Below are 27,921 nucleotides of genomic sequence, written 5' to 3' on the forward strand. Positions count from 1 at the left end.
CTTTAGAGAGGGCGAGAGGGAGTGTGAGAGCATATGTGCAGGAGGGTGGGAGGGCTGGAGAGGGAGCGAGGGAGAGAGAGAGGGAGAGGACAAGCGGATGGGTGCTGTGAAATCCGTTAACAGGGGAGCTCTGTGCATTTGTTAGACGTCTTGGCTGCTTGCCCAACTTGGCTCATTGTAATCGAGGCATGATCGTCGACTCCAGGCAGCCCTCTCTGCCGCCTCGGCTGCCTCGCGCCTGGACCCACCCCAGCTCTCACCGCTGACATGGAAAGACCCGTGAGTGCCTTCTCCTTTCCCTTCTCATCCCACATTCTCTCCTGCTCTCTCTGGTGTTAGGTCCCCCCCTCTCCCTCCTCTGCTCTGTCGCAGATTTAGCTGAGGCTACATGCAGCGTTTCAGTTGTGTCTCCGGCTCTTTCTCTCCCCTGTTGTAGCTCCTGTAGGTGGCAGGAACGCTGGGTAGGGAGGAAGCCTTGGCAGCTTTCTCTCTGCAGGGCCCCCCCTCCTCCTCCCTCTCGCCTGCCAGTCCAGGCATGGGTGCCGTCCGCTGGCAGACCCACAACGTCTCTGTCTGTTTTGTGGTTTTGTGTGTGTATATGTGTCGCCTTGCTGCTGCACAACCACAGAACTGACCCAGAGGGATACCGTCACCACACAGAGTCTCCCCACTTTGGTTCAAGGAGGCCGGTGTTTACTTCAGTCTCCGCCATTGGCTTCGCTGAGATTCAGATTCGGCAGCGTGTCTCTCCCTTGCGCCTATTCTTGGTGGTATGTCCTCATGGTCTGTTGTGTTTGGATACCCTGACAACTAAAAGCTGTGAGGTAACCGCTTTCCAGCCTGCTGCTTCTCTGAGTGAGTCCCAACTTTTCTCATACTCACTGTCTCTTTGCAGGTTCAACACAGCTGCATTCAGGATGTGCAGCTTTTGTCATTTTACTTAAAGTCTGTGCTGACTACCTTACATTCAGTCAACAACACTTCAGTGGCAGATATTCTTTGCAGGCGTAACAGTGGCGGCAATGGAAAAAAAACACACTAAAGAATTTCTTGCAGTCCCAGTGTAAGGGTTTTTGTGCGCTTGCTAGCCGTGAGTCATCATTCTGTGCTAGCAATATCACACAGAAACAGCTTCGACTCCTTCGTCGTCACTGGGGCAACAGTGGAGAATCACTGACTCACATTGGCACATCTACTTCCTGTCTCTGTCAAGACAGTCTGACCCCTCCAAGTAAACGACACAGAGTGCGGAGAATGGGATACTTCAAAAATGAATGATGTGTTTTCACAGTTTCAACAAGCAGTAATGGCAACTTTTCTACTGTCACTTCTCCTCAGCTGCGAATGACAACAGTCAGTGATGCCAGCATTGATTCGGAAACACTTGTTTTAGCTGATTGAGTTGAAAGGTTTTTTGTTTTCTTTTTACAGTGATTGTCATTCGTTGAGTATTCTCAGAGCTCTGTTGTTTGTGTGCTGAATGAAAACTTTGAGAGCATATGAATGCGCATATAGAAATTCATTTCCCAGGAGGGAAATGGAGGGATGAAACAGATACAAACATAACTCTGATCCCATCTTATCAAAGTTTTGGCATTTATTTGTCGCTGTCTGCCAAATATCCCAGAACATTATTACTTTTAAAACACACATTTTGATGTCCTCTTCAGCGTAAACTACAAGCTAAGAGCTTTGCTTGGTAACAGTGTTAGTATCATCTCGTTGCCTGGGGCATGTCTCTTTGAAACAATATGTTGCATTTTGTATGACACAGGAGCTGCCTTGTGACTGGTCCTCGTGCTGGCATTTCATGTAAACCAATTTAAAGAAATAGTTCAGTATTTTGGGAAGCGTGCTTATTCACTTTCTTGGCAACACTTAGATGAAAAGATAGATAGCACTCTCACGTCAGTTAGCTTAGATTAGCACTAGACTGAAAACAAGGAGAAACACCTGTCCTTGCTCTATACAGAGGCAACAAAATCCATCTACTAGCACATTTAAAGCTCACTAATTAAAGGGAAACTTTGGTATTTTTTAACCTGAACCATTTTCCCCATGTTTTAGTGTCTAAGTGACTAATGAAGGTAACGGTTTTTGAAATTGGTCCAGCATCGAGAGAGACCGCTGCAGCAGCAGCCGTGAAACAGGCTGCATTGTAATCCCTTTGTGCAATCGTGCACTGTCAATTTCCGTCCACTAAAAGTTTTTGTCTGCCACTGACAGGCTTAGATTGTTATTATTAAGTGTCTGAAAACATTACGAAAAGGACCCTACAGAGAAATAACATGTTTTTCTTTACCTTTTGCTGATCTGCTCTCTTTGTCGGTGCGTGTGACCAGGTTTCGCTCAAGGTCTCTTTGAAGGAGAAATCTTGTTCTAATATCTAAATCTAAAGTGTTCCACGTTGTCGAAATCAGCTAAATGTTGAGCCATGACACTGAAAATCTTTAGATAACACAAAGCTATATTTTCTGTACACAACAACAACAACGTTTCCAGTGTTGACTGTTTCTTGCAATAGGTCACCTCCAACGAGATTTCAGCCTTCTCCTTGAGCAAGACTTGGTCACAATTACAAACAGACTAGCATAAGGTAAAGAAAGACGTTTCATTTCTTCTTTAGGGATCCTCCATTATGTTGTCAGAAACATATAATAACAGTCTGAGCCTGTCAGTGGCACAAAGAAGTGCTTTCAGTGGACTTAAATTAAAGGTGCACAGTTTTCTGTAGAGATTACATTGCAGCCTGTTTCGCTGCTGTGGCTGCAGCGGTCTCTCTCAATATTTGACCAGTTTCAAAAATGGTCTCCATTAGTATCTTAGACACAAAAACATGGGAAAGTTTCCCTTTAACTTTTTTGTTTAATCCATACAAAAAGACTAATTGTAATAGATTGTTTGCTGCTGCTTGTCAACATCACAGCAACGACAACCTTAGGAACTTATGTGCGCATGCTATTGTAAGCTAACCGGCTGCTAGCTGGAGCTACATGTTTACCTACAGACATAATAATCCTCTCATTAAACTCTTGGCAAGAAAGTGAATGAGTGTATACCCAAAATGCCGTGCTATAACTATAAAACAATACAGCAGTTTCTTCTTTAACGGCATCTCTGACCTGACCTGAACCTCTATTGATCCTGGTCTTTAAAGAAAGCGGCACACTCTCTTTAACCTCATGCTGCAGCAGAGTCCCTCTCTTGCCAGTCTTCCAAGACACGTGCTCTTTAGTTTGCTCTACAGCCAGGTGAAGGAACCATTCATACATCCAGACTACACAGACCAGATTGGAGAGGGAACATTAAGCTGCTGCAGGCTAAAGGAAATTAGATCTCCCCCATTATCATTCTGCAACATTATCCTAATCTTGCCTCTTCTGAATATTTGTGCACATCTCTCCAACTGTGCAGCTCTCTTGCGCATGTTTGCGCATGTTTGTACATCAAGTTAAAGAGAGATTTTCATGAAAGGAAGTGTTAACATGCACCTACTTGCTGCTCCGTAGGAGCACATGGAGATTTTCGGTACAGGGCCCCCTGTCGTGTGAGGAGGTGTGCCCCTGCTGACCGCACTGGGATGCTTAGGATGCTCCACATATGCGTTCTCCCTGTGTAACCGAGCTTCGTAATGAATGCTCCATCTGTGGTGGGTGTGAGGGTGTGTTAGTGTTGTGTGTTAACGCAGTGCACACAGTGGTGTGTTAGAAACCTTCAAGTACCAAAAGCTGGCATGAGAAGTCTGGTCACGTTTGTAATCATTGTTTTATTTTACACTAATGATTGTAGGCAAAGTTCTTGTACTGCTGCTTTAAACAACATTTATCGTTTGAATAACTTGTTTTATTAGTTTGAAAAGAAAGTTTTGTTGTTGTGTCCCCCAGACCCCCACTGACATGATGCCCAGGAGGGATCATGAGAGGGACCTGGAGCTGGACAAGAAGATCGAGGCTCTCCGCAGAAAGAATGAAGCGCTCATGAAGAGGCACAAGGTAAGGACAAGTGTTCACAGGCAGTGAAGCTTCTGTGGAGTCTGAAATTTCAGTGGTCGTCATTGCAGGTGTAGAACTGCAAGTCTGGGCCATTTGTCTTTTCTGTCAAAGGTTGCAGCTCTTTCAGGCTTCCTGATTGGTCTGTTGTTTTCATTGAGTTGCATTCAGGAGGTGGAAGAGGACAGAAAAAGGGCAGAGGAAGAAGGAATGGCGCTGCAGAGCCGAAAGGGCAAAGCTGAGGATCTTTCCATCACAATCAGCAAGTCCACCAGTGTGAGTTACTCAGTATTTTGACAAACTTAAAAACTATAATGATACTTGACTAATACCTCAGAGCACTGCTTTTGTTGCGGAGTGCACGCAGTTACAATTCTTTCTGAGGAAAAGAGGCAACAAACTCAATGACTATAACATGTTCACGTCTTCGGTTTGGAGCAGGACAGTCGCCTGGTGGTGACGAAGCCATTCAGCGGTGGCTCAACAGCTGGGAAAGGACAGCAGGAGGCCGGGCCTGACAAGGGGGGAGACGGCCTTTCGCAGGGTGCTGGTCGAGGCCACAGAAAGCAGCTAATGGTCACTATGGCTGGCAAAAAGGTAAATACGCTATAGTGCCAAATTTCACTTTAAGCGAAAATGACAGACATTCAACCCACAGGTTTTACTTAGAAAAGATGTATGATAACTTGCAAAGAAAGTAAGAGCACTGAAGAATGATGCATATGTAATGCTGACTTCATTCCATGAGCTCATGCATATGCAAAAGTGTGCCCTCATAGCTAGGATTGGTCCGACAACAGAAGAAAATTGAGAATACTGAATTGAATATATTATGATTATTATGTAACATGAACTATTTATAAGACCTACATATCTCAGAGCCTTGTTGAAGCCTTGATGGCACGATACGAAAAGCTTACAGTTAAATTTTTGCCAGAGTCAGAGCTTTTACTGCGACTCAGGAGATGCTTCATTTCACTTTTCCCTAAAGTTTACTGAATATTTCATGATCTTAGGTTTGTAGTGTTTAATTTCAATCCAATAAAGTGCAGTCTACGCTCCTTGACTTAGGCCGATACTCGAAGCATGTTAGAATCTGAGTACCATTACTTTGGCAGTACCAAACCAAACCATTTATGTATTCATGGAATTCTGAATTAATGTATAGATATATTAATGTAAAAAGTAGGCTGAATATCCCTGTTTCCTTCTCAACCTTGCTGTGAGGATAGTCCACAAGACTTGAAGGAGCTATATGTAAGAAATCTAAAGCAAATAGTCGTAAAATCATCCTAATATGTCACAGAGACTAAGGAATAATGTTCATATAACATACTGATCTCACCGACAACAATAGTACAGCCAGAATATTCGCATTTTAAAACATTTTTACAGTCAGCAAATCACGTTTATGTTTTGAATTTGTGTTTTGGCCTGTTGCGCCACCCACCGCCGTCTACCAGTCACGCAGTCAGTAGAGTCTCAGCATCAGTTACAGTTACGACTGAGCTACAGCAGCACGGCAAGCAGCATTAGCAGTGTCCCAGTACATAGCATTAGCAGCCAGCTCCTCCTCAGCTGTATCCCGGCAGCAGCGCTAGCAGTGTCCCGGTACATAGCATTAGCAGCCGGCTCCTCCTCAGCTGTATCCCGGCAGAAGCGTTAGCAGCAGAGAAGCCGGACTTGCTCAAACGGTCCGCTGGAAAACCGAAGATCAAGGATGCGGCGACGCGGCCCTGCCATGGCAGCCACCCGTGGGCAAACAAATCAGTCTCCAGCGTGCCGCTGTCCAGCAACCTTGAATCTGTAGGGGAGGGGGGGCGGACACGACTCGCGGCAGTATTTTGAATTTGAGTGCAGTAACCGTTTTGGCCACATTCTTACATACAGCGCCTTTAAGAGTCTACACCCAGGCTAGCAGCTCTTTTATCCACAACAATGCTTTGAGCTAAATGCTAACATGGTCACAATAACGATGCTAACATAGTGCTATTTGGCAAGAAATGTTTACCATGTTCAGCAACTTGGTTTACTGTGCTAGCATCAAGCATCTTCTGGAGGTGAAAAATGAAGCCAGTGTGGAAGTGATAGAAGGTGCAGTTCTTCAAATGGCCACTGGAGGCTGGCTCCAAAAGCGAGTCAATACCCATAAACACCCATGTTAAAATGCCTCACTTTACAGCAGAAAAAAACATGTTTACAGCCTGATCTAAAGTTAATTTCCCCATTCATGACAATTGTACGGGGGTGATTTTTTTTTACAACTCATCTATTTAAATTTGTCCATATATGGCCAACTTGGCTCCCTTCTGCCTCTAAAAATTCAAGATGGTGACAGCCCTAGAGACAGACTTGAGGCTTCAAAATGGGAGTCCACAAAACAGCAAGTGGCATTGTGGTGGCTATGTTCATTTTACTGTCTATGGTTTGCATGCTAACCTTTACTAAATAGCAGTAAACAAGGAGTACAGCTGAGACAGATGGAAATATCATTAGTTTTGCAGGTATTTGGTTGTAGATATCTGTACCACAATTCATAGCAATTCATCCTATAGTTGAGATATTTTGGTAGATACTTTGGTAGACTGCACACTGACATAGCTATCCAAAGAGACACGCTGATAGCTTGGCTAAAAATGTGCAGCTTTGTGAGGTACAATGTGTCATCCTGTTGAATCAGAGAGTGGCTGGATTAAAGTTTAGGCTTGTGGTAGCACCGTTCAATCATCTGTCCATGAATATGTCTGTATAGCTATACAGGTACATTGAGGACAGCAGGTGTCAGGGCTAAATGTTCTTATTTGTGCACATAAATGAAAAAAGGTGTCTTACAAACAAGTACCCCCAACCCACAAATTAATAAGTCTTGTGCACTATTTTGACATCATAGGAGTGGCACTCTTATATTACAGCTCACTGCTACAGTTATGATCCCCTAATATGAGTAACTGTCTCTCCAGGGTAAGAGGGTGGTGAGTGAGAGGCCAGAGAAGAGGCCAGGCCCTGCGGACATCAAGAGCCCTACAGATGACGGACAGGCGAGGCGTGTGGAGTCAGCTGGGAGGGGAAAGCAGCCACCTCACATGACTAGGAGAGACACGGCAGCACAGGTCTGAATCAGACACACTGAACATTTCAGTGATCATACGCTTCAGCACTGAAAATGCACCCTGTAGTCTGTTCCCACTCTCTCGTACGCCTTTGTTCACTCTGTGGTGCTGCACCGACGTGTTTTACATAGATGTCAGACATGTCGGCTGGCCACACCCCTCCAGTGATGGAGCACAATGGTTTGTGAGCAGGAGGTGGACTGGGGCTGTGTTTGACTGGTGTGGAATTAACAGAGGGGGGCTGCTAATAGAGCTGTTGGCTGAGTCGATGTGCTGTAGAGCCACGCCTTCGAAAGGCCTGGATGACTGCTTCTACGTTTTTAGCATAATCCCTTTCAGGTCTGATGGATATTCTTCTTTTCTCCTTCTGTAGAACTTTTGTTGTATTTTTAGCAAAAGAAAAATCACTCAGCCTCTGGGTGTAGATGTCTTTGGGCGTGTGGAACAGTCTGTAAAGTTCATACAGTCCCTCTAGGGCCATGAAAGATAGATAGATGCTCTATTAGCTCCTGTCCTAACAAAGAGCCTTGCTATCGGTAGTATGGAGTTGGAGATGGCATGTTTAACATCAGTACCTTCACTACACTGTATACTGTTGCTGTAAGATCCAATGTTTAATGCAGACAGGCAGAGACACATGTGCACATGCAGCACCCCCGGCTAGGCTGTAAAATGCCACACTGTCATTGAACTTAGACCCCCTGGGTATGCAGAAACTCTGGAACAGCTGCTCTGCCTCAGTCTGACACACACACATACACACTCACAGGCTGCTCAATCAATGAGTCGAAGCACAGCACAGACAGCTGATCCTCACCACTGTAAACACAGACACAGTCTGGTTGCAGGAGGGGTGTCCGGACACAAAGCTCGCGGAGGCTCTTGCTAAATATGTATATATACATCTGCCTCTGATTGGCTGAGACACCGAGGGCTGCTCACTGGCCCGTCTGGGTTAATGTGCACTAAATCTTTGGGCTGAACACGCTGTTCTCTTCGCCTTTATTTCTGGCCCGCTTGGTCTGTCCCCCTTTATTTATCATGTGGACTGAATCAGCATTTGAACAGTAGCCAACACTCCAGTGCACCAGTCGTCTGTGAATCCGAGAGACCCAGGGTTTCCATGTGGTCGCTGTTTACATAACCAGTATCGTTTAACGAGTTTTATGAGAGCTGTGGGGGGAAAACACTGCGAAAGGGTGTTGATGGGAGGAGAAAATGTCATGGATCTATCTGGCAAGTGTTAGAAAAATATTTGTATGGATGAAATCCGTGATAAGCTGCAGGTTTATGTGGTTTTGCCCTGCCCTGAAATATTTTTCGAGTGAGTGTGTGTGTGTCTGGTTACACTGTCACATTGCGGGGACTCATCTTCCATTTAATGACAAATGCAAGTCCCTGAAACTTAAATCATTAAAGTTTAGGGTTAAGTTTAGGGTCAGAGTAAATCTCCAGGAAATCAATGTAAGTCAATGTAATGTCATCTGAGGTGATGGAAACACAACTGTGTATGTGTTTCTGTTTACACAAGCCTTTTTGACACCGCTGTAGGGCCACTGCAAAGTCCCTTCTTCATGCAGCCTTTGCATTTTTACATAGAAAAAATGGTGGCATCAGTGTGATTGTAGACAGCATACTGGTATTGCAGAATCAAAAGAGGCGTGACAGGTGTGACATGTGACACAACAGCATCGGTCTCTAGTGTGACATATAAAACATACGTCTGCAGCACTTTCTGAACAATAACAATGGCATAACATCCATCCATCTATTTTTATCTGTTTATCCGGGGCCGGGTCACAGGGGCAGCAGGCCAAGCAAAGCACCCTAGACTACCCTCTCCCCAACCATGCTTTCCAGCTCTTCCTGGGGGACCTCAAGGCGTTCCCAGGCCAAATAAGATATGTAATCCCACTAGTGTGTCCTGGGTCTACCCCAGGCCTCTGTGGGACGTCTAACGGGAAGGACCCAGGAGGCATCCTGATCAGATGCCCGAACCACCTCAAATGACCCCTTTCAAAACGAAGGAGCAGTGACTCTACTCCACACTCCCTCAGGATATCCGAGCTCCTCACCCTAAGGCTGAGTCCAGCCACCCCATGGAGGAAACTCATTTTGGCCGCTTGTATCTGTGATCTCATTCTTTCGGTCACTACCCAGAGCTCATGACCATAGGTGAGGGCTGGGACATAGATGGACCAGTAAATCGGAAGCTTTGCCGACTCGGCTCCCTCTTCACCACGACGGTCTGGTGCAGCGCCCGCATCACTGTAGAAGCCGCACCAAACCGCTGATCCATCTCACGCTTCATTCTACCCTCACTCGTGAGCAAGACCCCGAGATATGTGAACTCCCTTGCTTGAGGCAGTAACTCTCTCCCAACTCGGAGGGGGCAAACCACCATCTTCCAGCAGAGAACCATGGCCTCAGATTTGGAGGTGCTGACTCTCATCACAGCCGCTTCACGTACGGTTGCATGTTCGTGGTCATGGTGTGATGAAGCCAAAAGAACCACATCATCTGCAAAAAACGGATGATGCTCTGCAGATGGCATAATACGACAATAACAATCATTTACCTTTCCTGTTATATGGCAGCTGATCTTGTCCTTTGCTTGGAGAGTAAGGAGCTCCTGGACCTTATTGTTTTCCCAAGTTGCAGACATTTTCAGCTGCTGTTCTTCCTTGAGTTAGCTGCTAGTTGCTATCAGCTACTTTTTAAATTTCCCACGTTGTCAAAACATCACACTCGTGCTGCCCACAATCCCATCCTGCCGTCTGTCCAGCCTATACAGACATTGTTTCGGCACTGTTACTACCTCCTTTCTTGGCTCAAAGGCGAGACAACTCTGTCAACCCCCATTCCGCAGTCATACTTTTTATACAGAACGGCAAGGCAGCATAACGGCGTAATATTACTGCCTTGAACAGGTGTATGAATGGGTCACATTTGTGGAGACTTGCCTTCCTGTTGGGGACAAAAGTTCAGTCCCACAACATACAGTACAGGCCAAAAGTTTGGACACACCTTCTCATTCAATGCGTTTTCTTTATTTTCATGACTATTTACATTGTAGATTCTCACTGAAGGCATCAAAACTATGAATGAACACATGTGGAGTTATGTACTTAACAAAAAAAGGTGAAATAACTGAAAACATGTTTTATATTCTAGTTTCTTCAAAATAGCCACCCTTTGCTCTGATTACTGCTTTGCACACTCTTGGCATTCTCTCCATGAGCTTCAAGAGGTAGTCACCTGAAATGGTTTTCCAACAGTCTTGAAGGAGTTCCCAGAGGTGTTTAGCACTTGTTGGCCCCTTTGCCTTCACTCTGCGGTCCAGCTCACCCCAAACCATCTCGATTGGGTTCAGGTCCGGTGACTGTGGAGGCCAGGTCATCTGCCGCAGCACTCCATCACTCTCCTTCTTGGTCAAATAGCCCTTACACAGCCTGGAGGTGTGTTTGGGGTCATTGTCCTGTTGAAAAATAAATGATCGTCCAACTAAACGCAAACCGGATGGGATGGCATGTCGCTGCAGGATGCTGTGGTAGCCATGCTGGTTCAGTGTGCCTTCAATTTTGAATAAATCCCCAACAGTGTCACCAGCAAAACACCCCCACTCCATCACACCTCCTCCTCCATGCTTCACAGTGGGAACCAGGCATGTGGAATCCATCCGTTCACCTTTTCTGCGTCTCACAAAGACACGGCGGTTGGAACCAAAGATCTCAAATTTGGACTCATCAGACCAAAGCACAGATTTCCACTGGTCTAATGTCCATTCCTTGTGTTTCTTGGCCCAAACAAATCTCTTCTGCTTGTTGCCTCTCCTTAGCAGTGGTTTCCTAGCAGCTATTTGACCATGAAGGCCTGATTTGCGCAGTCTCCTCTTAACAGTTGTTCTAGAGATGGGTCTGCTGCTAGAACTCTGCGTGGCATTCATCTGGTCTCTGATCTGAGCTGCTGTTAACTTGTGATTTCTGAGGCTGGTGACTCGGATGAACTTATCCTCAGAAGCAGAAGTGACTCTTGGTCTTCCTTTCCTGGGTCGGTCCTCATGTGTGCCAGTTTCGTTGTAGCGCTTGATGGTTTTTGCGACTCCACTTGGGGACACATTTAAAGTTTTTGCAATTTTCCGGACTGACTGACCTTCATTTCTTAAAGTAATGATGGCCACTCGTTTTTCTTTAGTTAGCTGATTGGTTCTTGCCATAATATGAATTTTAACAGTTGTCCAATAGGGCTGTCGGCTGTGTATTAACCTGACTTCTGCACAACACAACTGATGGTCCCAACCCCACTGATAAAGCAAGAAATTCCACTAATTAACCCTGATAAGGCACACCTGTGAAGTGGAAACCATTTCAGGTGACTACCTCTTGAAGCTCATGGAGAGAATGCCAAGAGTGTGCAAAGCAGTAATCAGAGCAAAGGGTGGCTATTTTGAAGAAACTAGAATATAAAACATGTTTTCAGTTATTTCACCTTTTTTTGTTAAGTACATAACTCCACATGTGTTCATTCATAGTTTTGATGCCTTCAATGAGAATCTACAATGTAAATAGTCATGAAAATAAAGAAAACACATTGAATGAGAAGGTGTGTCCAAACTTTTGGCCTGTACTGTAAATCATTAAAATTTTAGGGTTAGGGTACGTCTCCTGTCTGTGTTTCTGTTCACACTGTCACAGTGTGGGGACTCGCCTTCGTTGTGGGGACAAACTGCAAGTCCCCCGTTATATAAATCATTAATTTTAGGGTTTAGACTAGGGTTAAGGTTCGGGTAAGTCTACAGTAAATGAATGTAGGTCAGTGTAATGTCCTCTGAACTGACTGAAAATCATGATTCTGTGTGTGTGTGTGTGTGTGTGTGTGTGTGTGTGTGTGTGTATGTGTGTGTGTGTGAGAGACAGCCTGGAAATAAATAATGACTCTGTGAGAGGGGTGTGGTTGTTTGGCAGCGTCCCAAACAGATATTGTAATGCCTGGAAGTAACCCATGACTAGACTGTCAGTTCACACTCATGAGCGAAAGAGACAGGAGAAAGGAAATGTAGAGGGAGGGGAAAAAGTGGCGGGGGGAGAGAAGGGAAGAGACTGCTGGCAGCCCACCGTCTGTTTCCAGCCTCCATTTCCCCTCACTGGAACCTTAAGTGGTCTGCTCTCCTCCGGCACGATTGTTTCCCCATTCCCACCATCCTGAAAGGACCGATTTGATCTAATTAACATTCGACTGCCTTCTCACTCTGAAAAGGCTCATTATGCTGCCAAAGACAGTGGCCTGGCGAGGAGCCAGGAAAGGGTCAGAGAGGGAGAGGAAGAAGGAGTGAGAGGCGAAAGAAGAAAAGAAACAAGGTAGTCAGGAGCCCTTTGTGTTTGTGTGTAAGCCAGGCTGCATTTGGGTGTGGGTAGGAGAGCATGCGTGTGGGCGTCATTGTCTGTAGGTGCAACAGACCACTCTGTCCAGCATTTATTGCCATCCCCCCCCTTGGCTGTTCATACAAGCGTTGCTGTTAATGGCAGCATGACTCATCCACTGTGCTCACTGGAGCACATCATTGCAGTCAGAAATACACTTCAAGCAAAATTCATACAATTCTCCACCTGCAGTGAGATGAGTTTCTTTTTCCAAATCACTGAAATGCAACCACCTGCAAACTGCACTCTGCTCTGATGACCTCACCGCAGACTGGACATTTAAAACGCAGCCTCAAGTGCCAAATTACACCATGGCACCGTTAGTCCACTTGGGGGCAGTGTAGGTCTCATAATCCTTCTCAGTGGATGAGTCCATGCTCTCGCTTGATTTGTTTTCACTGTTCATGGCGGCAGTAATGTGACTCTTTACAACCATGTGTAATTGGCTGGGAGCAACTTGCTGTGTCACCCTTATTGTCGTTATGTTCATCTCCCTTTTTTTTGTCTTGTCTCTCCTCTGTGACAGGATGAGGTTAAACAAGGGCAGAGGCACACCGAGGAGCAGCACAGGCTTTCAGAGCAATGCCAGGTACCACAATGACATGACGTAGCAACATGCATATTGTCCCTATCGCTAATCTAATGAGCACAATTCACCGAGATGGAAACAAATGTGGAATACAAGTTTTCCACATGACAGCGCCAGTATGCTAGATCACGAAAACACAGAGGAATGCAAATATGCTCTCTACCCTCCTCATCACAAGCGCTCACATGCAGACAGACACAACACGTTGCCATGCACGCCCCCCCTTTTCTATCGCTCGTCCCCATCTGCCTCCTGCTGGCTTGCGTGTTAACGTCGCTGGAGTAGCTCAGAGCTCAGCTGTCTCGCAGATTGGGCGTGCGACAAACAGGCTAACTAGGGAGGCAGGGAGGACAGGCTTCAAAGTCTCGCTGAACACACAGCATGACAAGTGATGCTGTTCATGCCTCTCTGCGTCTCTGTACCTTGTCTGCTTTGCAGCCTGAGCTGAGTGACTGCTTAAGGAAATATCATGCTGGGTCCTTTTTTTTTTTTTTTGGTGTTTGTAAGGAGTAAAGGTCAGGCAGCCCTTGGCTTTGTTAGCTGCTATGTTTAACAAATGCACCAGAAACCTCCTCTGGCATTTTCAGAATGATTATTCTCATTTACAGATCTATCTAAATATGCATACACACGTCTGAGTTCTGTTTTGGGCTCAGCACCAGCCAGACTCGCTGTGCAACGTCCACCTTACCTGTCTTGGCCCCTGACAACCTCCCTGTGAGGCCACACGGAGGCGAGAAATCAAGAAATTGAAAAGTGCTAATTAGCACTGTGGCCGGGGTGGCAGCAGGAGACGGCCTGTTGGAACATGCGACAAGCGCCCTCCCCTGTGGCCCCTTGACGTCCTCCAGGGGCCAGAGGAGAGAGAGAGGGGAGAGAGGATGGAAAACAGAGGGATGAGCACAGATGCCATGTCCTCCAATAACTGTTCACTGGAAGGCAACATGTTTACTTGGCTATGATTGGTCCACACCTGAGGGGAAAACATCACACATCATGGTTTCTTACAGGCACTGCTGTTTCTCTCTCTGTCATAATATGCAGAGCAGCATGAAGTTTGTTTTGCCATTTTCCTCACACTATTTTATTTTTTCTCTAGACAGCATCTCCCTCCTGCGTATAAAAAAAAAATCACCCATGTGTACTTTCTCTCAGAGATTGCTGCTCTTTTACGTGATTTCCCTCAGAGCAGCAGCAGCAGCAGCAGTGTTTGTAGTCCTGCTTCACTCCAGGGCTTTGTAACAAGAGCACACAGCCTCTGTCCCCTTTGATGTGTTAAAGAGCCTGCATCACATCTCCCTTTAGTATTAGCAAGCCATCCTTTCTGCTCTCATCGCGGTAATCAATAAACAGGTTAAGAGGGGAATGGAGGACGGGGATATAATTGCATTTACTGCAGACTGCACTTTCCCTGAAATATTGTCTCAGAGAATTTGATTGTGTTTGTCATCATGGAAGACAAACAAGAAGCTTTTTGTAATCACATGGGAGCTGACAGGAATGAACTGACACTCATATTCCATTACCAGTATTTACAGTGATGCAGCGAATGGCGTTTACAGTAATGTAGAATACATGAAAATACCACAAATATCCTTGTTTGTTCATTTTCTTTTTTACCCCCACTGATCTGTGTATGGTCCAGTTGCTGTTTATCTGTTTACAGACGAGAAACTGTTTATGTTTATGACCACCTATGCTTAATGTGAGGCTACTGTTGAGCTTCACCACTCTGATCAGCGTGTAGAGTGATGCTTCAGATGCATTATAACGTGCCACTCATGGTGCTGGTGTTTAGTCATGTTTCAGTGCTTCATTACTGTTGAGTGGACAGCAACATGATATAAAAGCATTAAGAGGGCTACTCATTTTAATAAATTAAAATACACTGAACTGTTTTGTGTGTGTGTTAAGGAGCCCGAGAGCCCGCAGGCCAGCACAGACCTCAACATCCCCACATCAAAAGAGGAGCAGGAGGAGTATGTGCGGTGGAAGAAGGAACGCGAGCAGATTGACAGGGAGAGAGTGGCACGCCACAAAAACGCCAAGGGCCAGTGGAGACGGGCATGGGACATGGACAAAACTGAGAACATGTAAGACTTCTTAGCACTCAGCCCTCCCAAGGCACTTCATCTGCTGATGGCTTAGATTTCGTACAGCTATTCCTGTGGGTGATATTTCATTGGCTCTCTCTATTTTTATATTGGAGAACTCAATTCTAAGAAATGTGGACTGAACATTTAAATCTTCTGCAGCAATGCAGAGCTTCACATTCACACTCATCTCCCCAATGGCCACTGAGCAGGAGGGGATAAAATGCTCATCAAAGGCCACTTAATGGTAGTTGTTGAAAGAGGAATCTATTCCTCTAACCACTAGCCTTTAGTCCTCTTAGTTATACTCTTTATTATAAAATAAGATGCGTCTTTACCTTGCATTATGCAATTTAATAATGTAGGCTTAGTGCTAATAATCTCCCCTCTCTGTTTTTTTATGTAATAGTTTAACATTTTGGGAAATACACCTCTTCATTTACTTTCTGAGACTTAATGACAAGATTGATGCCACTCTGGTGTCTGTATTCTTGTAGCCAGCTAACTTAGCTTAGCATAAATATTGGAAACTGCTCTGTCCTTAGGTTAAAGAAATGCCTACCAGCCCCTCTAAAACTCACAAATTACTTTGGTTTGTTTAATTATTTATTATTATTATTTCTTATTTATTATTTCTCAGCCACAACAGCAACACAACTGACATTTTTACTGCATTTTTTTTTAACAAATTGGTCTAGTGTGAAGGATTTATCGGCATCTAGCAGTGGGGTTGCAGAACTGAAACCCCTATGTGCCAAGTGTATAGGAGAAATATGGTGGCTGATACAAAAATGTGAAAACACAAATGGCCCTATCTTATGGGGTGCCGTTTGTAAAGTGGCTCACGCTGAAAATAACATCAACATTTTGCCACATTTAGCTTCAAACGATGTTTAAAAAAGTGTGAATTTTTTAACGTCACCTTTTACCACATTTACAGCAATATTTGTTAACTTAGAAATATATTAAATAGTTAAATCTAAATATTAAATGTGGCACCTAAATGTTAAATGTTAAATCTAAATATTAAATCTAAATCTAAATCTAAATATTAAATCTAAATCTAAATACTAAATCTAAATCTAAATATTAAATCTAAATCTAAATGTTAAATCTAAATGCTAAATATAAATATAAATGTTAAATCTAAATGCTAAATATAAATCTAAATGTTAAATGTTAAATATTTAGCTAATATGCAAATTCACACTGCCGGTCACCGGAAGTACCAAAATAAAAGCTCGAAATGGTCAGACTGTGTTTATAGAATCAAATAACGAATTAAAACCAACTTATCGGGGGAAATGGACACTTGAACATACATTAACGTGATAATAACTACCTAAAATAACAAGAAACGTGTTTGGAGAAATTTTATTTGATGTGTACTTTGAGTTGTTAGCGTCCCTTCGGAGGGAATCATCTTGTTGTTTACAAATACTTCCGGGTAGAAAATCAGCGGAGTTTAGCTACATATATATATGCATATCTCACATTTTTCACGTCACTATATCACCGTTGAGACTAATCTGGTGTTTGTAAAGTCTATAAACACAATGATTGAACAAACATTACTATCATGTTCTGAAATTAATAACATGGTTATCGTAGATTAGCTGGGCTAACCGTTAGCTGTTAGCCCCGTTAGCGGTGTCTGTAATGACTCTAAACGGTCCGTGAAAAAAAATTTTTTTTTCCAGCGGATGTCTTAGTTACAACATGATTGAGCTAATTGGAGTAGTTTCATGTCGTATCCGACAACGGGAGGCTTTTAACAGATGACGTCCTGATGTTAGCTTTGCTGCTGCTGCGGCCACTGATGCTTTCTAGACATCATGATTTCCCAAAACTGAAAAAATACCACACATCGCAACACAAAACTGCTTTGCTAGCTCAATCATGTTGTAACTAAGACATCCGCTGGAAAAAATTTTTTTTTCACGGACCGTTTAAGAGTTAATGAGTCATTACAGACACTGCTAACGGTGCTAAGAGCTAACGGTTGTTAGCTTAGCTTAGGTTGATAGTCCCTCCGAAGGGACACTAACAACTCAAAGTACACGTCAAATAAAATTTCTCCAAACATGTTTCTTGTTATTTTAGGTAGTTATTATCACGCTAATGTATGTTCAAGTGTTCATTTCCCCCGATAAGTTGGTTTTAATTCGTTATTTGATTCTATAAACACAGTCTGACCATCTCGAGCTTTTTTTTGGTACTTCCAGTGACCGGCAGTGTGAATTTGCATATTAGCTAAATATTTAGTTTCACCCAGAACATTTAGATTTAACATTTAACATTTAGATTTATATTTAGCATTTAGATTTAACATTTAAATTTAGATTTAATATTTAGATTTAACATTTAGATTTATATTTATATTTAGCATTTAGATTTAACATTTAGATTTAGATTTAATATTTAGATTTAACATTTAACATTTAGGTGCCACATTTAATATTTAGATTTAACTATTTAATATATTTCTAAGTTAACAAATATTGCTGTAAATGTGGTAAAAGGTGATGTTAAAAAATTCACAATACTTTTTTAAACATTGTTTGAAGCTAAATGTGGCAAAATGTTGATGTTATTTTCAGCGTGAGACACTTTACAAATGACACCCCATACTATCTAGAGCTAGTGCTTGGTTTGTCTGTTCTGGGCTACTGTAGAAATAACATGGTGGGGGAGGACCTGCTCTGTATGTAGACATAAACGGCTCATGTGATAAAAACACAAGTCTTTTTGTTGTCAGGTGATTATAAACGAATGAAAACTTAACATTATTGTTACATACTATTTCTGCCAATAGATTCCTGTAAGTCCCGCACACTGGACCTTTAACAAGGGAAATAACTGAAAAGGTGCTGGTAGACCAATGTTTTTATATTATTTGGTTGTCCATCTGTCCATAATCGTGATATCTCAAGAACGCCTGGAGGGATTATCTTCAAATTTGGCACAAACGTCCACTTGGATTAGACGATGAACTGATTAGATTTTGTTGGTTGAAGGTAACTGTGGCCTCACAAAACATGTCACTGGGCATAACTCAATATCCATCTGCTAATTATGACAAAATTCATTCAAATATCTAATAAGGTGAAGTGATATGATGTAACCATAGTACACACAGTGCCCTCATTTTATTTTGGTCTGCTGACTTATCAGCTTCACATTCGCCCCCTTTCTAATTAGCAGTTCTTTTAATAATCAGAAGTTTGCCTCTGTCCTCTTTTTACTTCTGAACTGAATGAAAAGCTTCATTTACTTTGAGTGCAGATATGGATAACCTTGAAGAACATCCTGTTGGAAGAATCCATTAGACGAGGTGCTTGGACTGCGTGTCCTCCCACAGGATCACAAGACTCAATCTCATGAAGCCACAGGATGTTGCTAAATTATTGGGTCACCAAATAATTACGTTTGAGGCGAATTATATCATTGTATGCACAGTTATGTAACGGTATTTTAGCATAACTTCTTGTGTATTCTCACACTGCAGAGACTCAGTTTGATCGCAGCTTTGTGAAAACACACAACAGCACCCCAGACTGACTGGAGGAAAGAAAGTACGGCCCATTCATTTTAAGTGTTTGTTAGATTTCAAACAATCCAGGCTGTGGTACAAAGAGTTGCAGAGTAAATGAATGTGCTGTTTAAGGAAGCATCAAAATGTAAAGAGACAAGGGAGGAGCGGATATTTTTAGCTTGGAATAAGGGATGGAATACCTTGCCTTATTTGGCAAGGCTTAAACAAGGCTCTTGAGTAAGAATAGGAAGAGGAAATGTGTTTTTGATTCAACAAAGTAGATGGCTTCACTTGATGTTAAAAGCAAAGATGTGACTCACGGGGCAAAAAACCTCTCACTAATTCCACAAAGTCTCAAATTTACATAATAGATGTACAATAATGATACTTAAATGTCAGAAGGGCCTGTTGAAGTGGAGAGGAGATGAGCTGTTATGTCACCTGAACAAAAAGCGATGAACTATTTTAAGGCATGACAAGACAGCGCTTGCTCTGGTTTATATTTCTGTCTTAACTGAACCTCCATTTTTTAGGTTTTCAGACAAATCCATCCCCGACAGAGACTGGGGGGCTTCCAGCAGAGGTGAGACATTCAGACAGTCCTCACTGAGAACAGGAGGAAAACGACACAGCACAATATGATGATAAAATGATGTGTTTCATCCTCCTTTTTCTTTATTATTTAATCCATTTTTTTTTAATTCCAGGTGGACGAAATGCTAGAAGAGGGCAGTCCAGGGCAGGTGCAGTATCCTACACTGAAATAGCATTTATTAATTAGTTCAGTGCCTTAAAGAGATAGTTCACCACAAAATCAAAACCACATATTTTTCTTCTTAACTGTAAAAGTAGATGCATACTTCCTTCTGCACAGTGATACGGTTGGCGGGTGTAGTTCAGTAGAAAGAAAATATTTCTTAGATGAAACCACTCACAATAAGCTCTGTGGATTATCTTAAAGGCTCTCTAAATCTTCCTAAGCTTGAAAAGTTTTTGTCACATACAGCAAAGTAGCCTGTAGCCTGTAGCTCTAACTGCCTCTCTGGGCACCGCGTTCACGTGTGTGTGCTTGCTTTCGCTGGTCTTGCGCTGGCTGGTTGGTGCAGCCTGGACCCAAATGTTTATTGTTGTCATTTGCGGAGCCTGGGCTGCCTACAGAGACCGGACTTTTTCACAGCATAATCAGAGGACATGTAGCTAGCGGATTGTGAGGAGATGTTTGCTGTATGTGACAAAAACTTTTCAAGCTTAGGAGGACTTAGAGAGCCTTTAAGTAACTGGGTTATGATTCCCAGAGTCCTTTTTTGTGCTTTTAGCACCACAAGCCAAGTGCCATCTAGTTCCCTTATATGTCAGAGAATATCTTCAACATTTGATAAATAGCACCTCAGGTAAGAGGAAAATATGTATCTTCAATTTTGGGTTGAACTTTCCCTTTAAAATCATCACTCAGCTTACTGAAAAGCTCAGAACACTTCTGCGAATTTATGTAATTTTCTTAAGTGTCAGTGAAACAGAATCTAGTTGCTATAATTTGACTTTTTTTTCTGAAACAGGATATTGGTGTGGGATTTAATTCATGTGGGGTTCATTAAACTGGGTAAACTGGTGGGATATCAGTTAGGAAGAGCAAGGCAGATAATGTTGGGGGTGGGACTGTTTGAAAATCTGTTTTTTCCCTGATATTTAAAGAAATTTAAGCCCACACAGCAAGGAAACAAATTAATTTGTTGTTGTCTAGCAGAAATGAGAAATGGCTTTTTTTTTAATGTAAATATGTCATTTAATTTTGACTTCTTCTGTCCTAGGTCACGAGAAGCGAGGCAAGGACAAGGGAGCTAAAAACGTGCTAGTGATGGGCAGTAAAGCAAAAGGCATAGATCGTCTGACTGGGAGAGCCAGGAGGTCAGTAACAGTAACAGTTAAACATCATCCACATCAGTGCCACACACACAACCGCCTGATGTTAAAGTTGATTCAACCGATGGGATGTCTCTCACCACAGCTGCATTCAAGTGTTACGAGAAAACGTACTATGACTAATGAAATCTGCGAAACGAATGTGGGAAGGCCCACTGTTGTTTTCCTGCACTGTGCCCTAATGCACAAATTCCCCTGGATGTCATGAGACTTGATTTAGAAGTTGCGGCAGCTGACTAAATAACCCAGAAGGCCCCATGTGTGTCTCACTGCATTAACTTCTTTTTCTCCTCCAGCCTTCCTCTGTTGTGAAACAAGCCACTGTGCTGGGTGGCGAGGAGGCTTTCGGTGTTACCCAAGCTTTGCTCTTTATCTCAAAAAACCGCAAGGCCACAGACCTGGAAGTGAGGCATTATAGCCTTTTAGTGTGGAAGTGTAATGTGCCGGATGACTTCCTCTCTATGCAAATGGGATGGAGGTTGGAAAGGGTTAGGAGAAGTGCAAAACAACATTCAGGTGTGTCCTGACAGGTTCCTGTTGTTAGGCTGTGCTGATGCCACAGCTGGTAATAAATTGTAGTGTAATGAGAGGCAGCCCACAGGCCACTCAGGCTACAACAGCTGAGACCTAAGCTAACTAGAGCTAAGCTACCAACAGCTTTCTGTCTTCATGTTTCTCATACTTTGCTTTCTCTTCCATGACTATGCAATGTGAACGGAGCAGGTCAATGTTTTTGGAAGCGCACATATTTGCTTTGTTGCTGATAGCTAGTTGAGAAGACTGATACCACTCATGTCTGTATGGTATATATGAAGCTACAACCAAGACAGGGTTAGCTTAGCTCAGCATGAAGACTGGAAACTAGGCCCCTAGGAAATGCGCCAAGTTTGAAGCCAATTTTTGCTGGCACCAAAAACTGGATTTCCAACTGTGCATCATGTGATGCCCTGTGACCCAAAAAATTTTTTTCCCATAGACTTACAAGGTGAAAGAAACAGTTGTAAATCAGTGGGTACATTTTTTTTTGAGTGTCACAACCACCACAAAATGACTTGTTTTACTATCAGAATTTAATCCAGGGCGTTGGTGGCTTAGTGATTAGAGCACGCGCCCCATGTACAAGGCTGTTGCCGCAGTGGCCTGGGTTTGACTCCAGCCTGTGGTCCTTTACTGCATGTCACTCCCTCTCTCTTTCTCTCCCTTTCACACTTGTCTGTCCTATCAATTAAAGGCAAAAATGCCCCAAAAAATATCTTAAAAAACAAAAAAAAATTTAATCCATTTGGTACAGTAACATTTAAAAAGTCTAGAAGAGCCGCATGATTACATCTTTTTATCCAAGTTAGTGGAGCGCTTAACCAGAAGTTGCTGGCTGGCCCTGCGGGGATTTCTAGTACACTTGCTCTGTTGGCCCAATTTTATGCCACAAACAAACATTATTGGCTCCATGTGCCACGGAGCAACTTCCCTAGGAATGAACAGGGTCCTGGGTTTAATGCTGTATCCACTTTTTATACATCCATGCTTGAATCGGTGAAAAAAGCTATCCTAGCTCAGTCCAAAGGTGAAGGCTTTACAGGCTTGTTGTTCTGGTAAATGCATTTACACTTCAAAAATCATGAAAGTGGAGTTCATTTGTGAGGATTATCTCGCTGAACAAAACGTGAAAGTATTATAAACATTTGTTTGCCACACATCTTATCTTCTGCAATAATCCAAAATCCAATGGACTGATGAGGGAACCAGGCCCACAGAAAGACTTCTCTCTCTCACTCTACTACATGTTGAATTTGACATTTTGATGACGATATAAAAGGGATATATTGTGCAGCCCTATCTATTAGCGTCAGTAAAGTTATTCAGTTAACTAATTTAATCTTCTTTTATTTAATCAGCATTTTGCTACTTTAGGACTGAGCTAAGCTAGCTGTTTTCCTATTCCCTGCCTTTATGCTAAGCTAAGCTAACTGGCTGTTGGATGAGAGCAGTATCTTCTCATCCAAATCTCTTTCCAAATTGTTTCCTCTAAGTTACATGTGGTAATGGGGGGAAAAATAGAAGATTTTTAACACACTCTGTCTAAATTGTCACAGATTGTTTTTTTTTTAAAGTGCCTTTATTTTTTAGATGGCAGGCAAATGAAGATGGAGAGAGACTACAGGTGAGAAATCGAACCTGCGTGAGTGTGAATATGAATTGGCTGATAAATGTTACTGAAGATGCAGGAATGATTTGTACTAATCTCATCTCCTAGTCTTCTGACACGACATTAGAGGAATTCTTGGAGGAACTCGACGCCCTCACAGATCCTGAGTTAGAAAATCTGAAGGATGAGGACTTGAAAATGAAGCTGTCGCCCAGCCCAGATTCACTGCGTACATCTGAGGAAGTGAGTGGATCCACAGATTCCCCGAGAGAGGACACCCCCACTCAGGGGAAGGCAGAGGCCTCGTCCCCTCGGGGCTCGGAGAAGAAAGTACGCTTCTCAGAGGAACTCATCCAGGGGGCTCATACCACAGGCTCTCAGGACTCTGCCAGCTCAGAATCGAAAAGTGCGAGCTCCTTAAAAGCTTCCTCACCGAAAAAACCCCAACAAAAAGCGCAGGAGCCGCAGCAGCCTCTTGAAAGTGCCAAGCAGGACGATGCTAGTCCGCAAGATCAGGGAGGTGGTCCATCTGCACCTCCTGTAGCCCCACAGCAGGCTCCTGAAACTGAATGTACTAAACAAGACAGCACCCTCCCCCAAACTCCCAGCTCCCCCTCTACTGAAAAAGCCTGCACCTCTCTCCAGGAGAGCTCTGTGCAGCCTTTAGAGCTCGCCAAGTGCAACATCAGCAACACAAACACAGGTACACAAAAGCTTCAATCGCCCTGACTTTACTACATCTGGATGGCGTATAGCTAAACTAATGTTGTTTTTATTTTTCAAAGAGGAACTAATAGACTCCGGTCTGTCTGTCCTGAGCCTGGAGTCAGGAGAAACACACCCAACACACTCCACCAGCAGCGACAAGGTCAGTGTGCGAGACGGGAGGAGGGATGAGAGAATCAATAGATGTGTAAATGGACCGATAGAGGGAAGTGCAAATGGATGATGAGTTAAATGGATGAAGAGAGAGCAGTATATCTGCACTGCAGCTGTGTGATATCCAATTTCGGTTTAAGTACATTCATCACCTCTGAGGCCTGTTGGAGTGCAGCAGAAATAGTCTCATGAGAGAGTGCCTCTTTATCTCATCCACCGCTGAAACAGCCTGATAATGCATCTAACAGCCCACTTAAATCATTCATATAGGAAAGAGATGAATAATGGACTCTGAATTATGGAATAGAAATAAGCTTTAACTAACAAGTTTGTGTATGTTTCTCTCTTTTCTTGCAGGCAAGAGAGCATGGGAAGATTGTTTGACATTTTCGGGATGTAAATACAGAAACCAAATGACAGCGACACAGAGCCTTCGCCTCTTTGTATTTGCATTGCGCTTCAGGTAGCTCGTTTGAGGTACCCTGTTTATGGCTTACACACAAAACCATGGTTTGTATACTTTGCTGTGGCGTGTCCCACCTGTGGAAGTTTTCAAATTGTCTAAAATTTGATGAAGGAATGGTCGAACATTTTTCTTGCTCAAATATTTTTTTACATCCAAGCACTTTATGAGTATGAAAGCATGAGTACTGACACGTGGATTCAGTATGTTGGTACGCTGCTTGAGTGCAATATCATTGAATGTTTACATTTGTATGAAGATTTCAAGGTACATATCAGGAGGCTAGCTAATCCGTTACGCCAGAGATACTGGATGAAGCGAGATACCCAACTCAGCTTACTTCCTGATTCAGTGACGTCAGCGCCACGCCCCCGTAGGAAACTTGCGGCAGCTCTGAATGTATTGTCGTCAATGAGGAAAATGAACGTGATCACAATTTATGCTCAATTCTTTCGCCCAGTAGTCACTAAAGTAAATATTGGGTTCATTTTCCACAAGCCACACATCTTACCAACATTCTGAGACTAAAGCTGCATTTTTCATCTGCACAGATCAAGAGAAAGTTAACTTTGTTTGAGCCCTGTCCGTCTCAGAAAACAAGTTCTTGCGAGATCTCATGATCTTGATAAACAGGCGGTAAAATCACAGTTAGTTTACAAACAGTTATTTACCGCTAGTAATAAATAAAAAATGCCCAAGCTTTGTGCAGCAATAGGCTGCAATAATAGGAAGAATGTATTTTCATTCCACCTGCTTCTCGATCCGCATACACAGACATCCACAGAGCCTCTGTTCAACACGGTGGTGGGGAGGGGGGTTGAGGGAGAACAGGCTCTGATTGGAGGGAGAGCTAACCACGCCCACTTAGGAGACAGGAAGAGTAACCGTTTTCTTAACATTGGATAAGCCTACAGTTGGGTATCTCCCTTCATCCAATATCTCTGGTTACACTTTGATAGCCCTTGAAAATTCAGCCACAGTCAAATTATCTAGTGCCTGATTCTGCCTTCGAGGTATTTTCAATTAAAGAAATGAAGTCTGTGTTATATAACGATACAGTAGTGACAGTCTGTACTTCTGCACTCAGAACTGTGTGAGTAGATATTGTTTATTAACTCCTTCCAGTATCGGTCATTAGCCTTTCACCAATCAGAAATCAATACACTATTGAAGGGCACATTTGAGACTTATTGTCTAATCGGCCACTGACATTGTTAAGTTTATAAAATTTTCTTGCTGACATAAACGTTTTTGTTATTTAGAGCATTTAAAGGGGCACTCCATCCATTTTAGACATCAAGCTCAGTTAGCTAACTCATCAGTGCTACTCACCTTATAGAAACAGTAGTGCAATGTCTTCTGTGGCTCTGGAGGAGCTTCATCAAGTCGGACAAAATAACCCTGATGATGTCACAGTGATGTCATCACAGTTACCTCAATTGTAAAATCATAGATTGAGCCCAGATAGAGCCCACATTAAAAAATGGAGGGATAGTATGTCTTTGTAGATGATCTTACAAAGATATACTATCAAGGTGCGTTATGGGAAGTGTAGTACCCAGTTTTTTGGCACTCGGCCCATCCTAGGAACCTAAAGTCAGGATATCCAACCAAATCTCAATCCTCGTCTATGGCAGTTTTAGACACCTAGAGCAACTGATGCAGTGTAAAGAGAGAGGAAGTCCACGAAAGGATGAGGTTTGGGTTGATGGATAGGTCTAACAAATACAAGACTTTCACCCAGGAGACCACCTGTTTGTGTCCCATGTGAAACCAAAAGTCAGTGTTATTTTTTTTAGTTTTTTTAGACAACATTCCGTAGAATACGTCAAGATAAGTTACGTTACCAAAGTACTTATTTTAACCCAAACCATGATCTTTTTTTCTAATCCTAACCAAGTATTTTTGTTGCCTAAACTTAAGGTAGTTTTGGTGACAAAGCCTACATTTCCTGTGAACACAGATGTTTATTTTGAAAAGACGCTAAGCACATAAAGACTAGAAATTGACATGGAAACTGACACATGGAAACTGATACATCTAAAACTGACGCTAGAGAGGTACATGGAGCATCATAGTTTGAAGAGTAGGAGCACTGACCAATCTGCCCTATTTTGATGAGTTAGAAGTGACAACATGTTGGAATGTCTCAGTCTATGCTACATAGTTTTTGACATTGTAATTTTAATCCATGTCTGTAAAGTCCCCAAACTTTTTATAGAAATACAGATCTAAATCGTTGGAGTGCCCCTTTAATGCTAAGCTAACATCTAGCTAATAGCAAAATCCATATTACTGGCATAAACATATTTTGCTTGACTGATGTTCAGTAACACTGCGGAACTAGAATCTCAAACTTGTCCTTTAACATATTGTCATTTTGTTCCATAACGTTGGCACAGCTGAATCCCAATTATCTGTCTTCCTCAGACACTTGTATGTTCAATATGGAATTGTTATGTATATGTATAATTTTACAAATTTGAACAATTAACAGCAGAGACATAAAAGTCAATGTTTTGTGATTCGAAAACTAATTTGGGGACTAAAATTACTATTTTCTTTAATAGTTTGCTCATGCTGTTTTTAAACAACCAGTGTAAAGCATCCCGGTACATAACAGTCCCCACCCTTTTTCTCTGTTGAGACTTTTGGCCCCTGTGGGACCGACGAAATTGAGGGCTCAGCCTTTTGTCCACAGTCAAAACACTGGGCCTGTTGACATTGTTTTGTCATTTCTTCTCTTTTATAATCACGAAAGACAAGAAATATTTTTGAAAAGCTGACGGAGCTTAAAGAATTTCGCCAGTTGTTGTGCCTTGCATATCGGCTTCTTCAGATAATGAAGGTGTACCTTTACATCATGGCTTGTACCATAACATACAGTCGCGTTAAATGTACTGTACTAACAGTTCAGCATTGATTTTATTTATTTGCCTCTTCATTTGGACAACAGAATGTTAACTCGAATGATCTAAACAATGTCCGTGTGCATTGTAGTAGCTGTTTTTTCTTCTTCTCTGTGACATGTATGGATTTGTTTTTATTTATTGCCAGTCTCTGGTTTTATTTTTGGTATCAAGTGACAACTATAATAAGAAGCCTTACAAGAACTCTGTCCTCAAAGACGTTTTTGGCTTTTGTCAGTGCTACAGTATAGTAAACAGTTATGTAACCGAAAGTAGAGAACATAGTGGACATGCTCTGAGCTGCGGAGCCCTGTCAGCTTCGACAGTGGTTACATAAAATACAAATCATCAGGAATCTAGTAGAAGCACACTGAAAAACATCAAGAAGCGAGTCACAAGGTTTGAGGCCAGTCTAAACATAAATAAAGAACAAGTGCTGTGTTTGAGTCGGGGCCTTATTCTATATTATATATGGATAGAAAGTGAAGGAAACTGTACAGATTACCTCTGAAATATTTAAAATTCCCTGTGGGATTCAATTTAGTGAGATGAAAGTTAGGACCTACAACCATAGAGCAGTTGTACTTTTGTCCTTGTTTAGCATTTAGTTAGTAGACATATGCATTTTCACCTCGCTTGAATGTCAGATTTAGGAGGTGGTTGTAATTGTCCTGCTCCACCTGGGTGTACACTGCTGTTTTCACATCCACTCATACGGAAGGAATAATCGTGAGTGTCTGTGTATGAGTGTGTGTGTCAAGGTTTGATCCATGCTAATTTAAATCTGTGTGCAACATAGCTTAATTTACTGTAGATCAATTTGGAAGGAGGCATACGGAACATCAATAAAGTTTTTCTGTATTTCAAA

General features: G+C 42.7%; 1 protein-coding gene across 4 annotated transcripts; it reads left to right on the forward strand.

Annotated features, from left to right (window-relative positions):
* Positions 1 to 27,921, forward strand: ccdc9b (coiled-coil domain containing 9B). 4 transcript variants are annotated; one of them, XM_033641903.2, is made up of 14 exons: positions 2 to 279; positions 3,885 to 3,992; positions 4,161 to 4,265; positions 4,431 to 4,586; positions 6,950 to 7,099; positions 13,046 to 13,108; positions 15,023 to 15,201; positions 19,270 to 19,319; positions 19,444 to 19,479; positions 20,545 to 20,641; positions 22,784 to 22,817; positions 22,911 to 23,505; positions 23,588 to 23,670; positions 24,039 to 27,921. In XM_033641903.2, exons 1-14 carry the CDS (start codon positions 268 to 270, stop codon positions 24,063 to 24,065), a joined length of 1,695 nt encoding a protein of 564 aa, XP_033497794.2. In that variant the 5' UTR covers positions 2 to 267; the 3' UTR covers positions 24,066 to 27,921. The 4 variants fall into 4 exon arrangements, with proteins under 4 accessions (XP_078031136.1, XP_033497794.2, XP_033497793.2 ...); XM_033641902.2 differs by lacking the exon at positions 2 to 279 and adding an exon at positions 510 to 855; XM_078175010.1 differs by lacking the exon at positions 13,046 to 13,108 and having other exon boundaries at positions 1 to 279.

The sequence above is a fragment of the Epinephelus lanceolatus genome, chromosome 15, assembly GCF_041903045.1.
Source record: "Epinephelus lanceolatus isolate andai-2023 chromosome 15, ASM4190304v1, whole genome shotgun sequence".
Classification (NCBI taxonomy): domain Eukaryota; kingdom Metazoa; phylum Chordata; class Actinopteri; order Perciformes; family Serranidae; genus Epinephelus; species Epinephelus lanceolatus.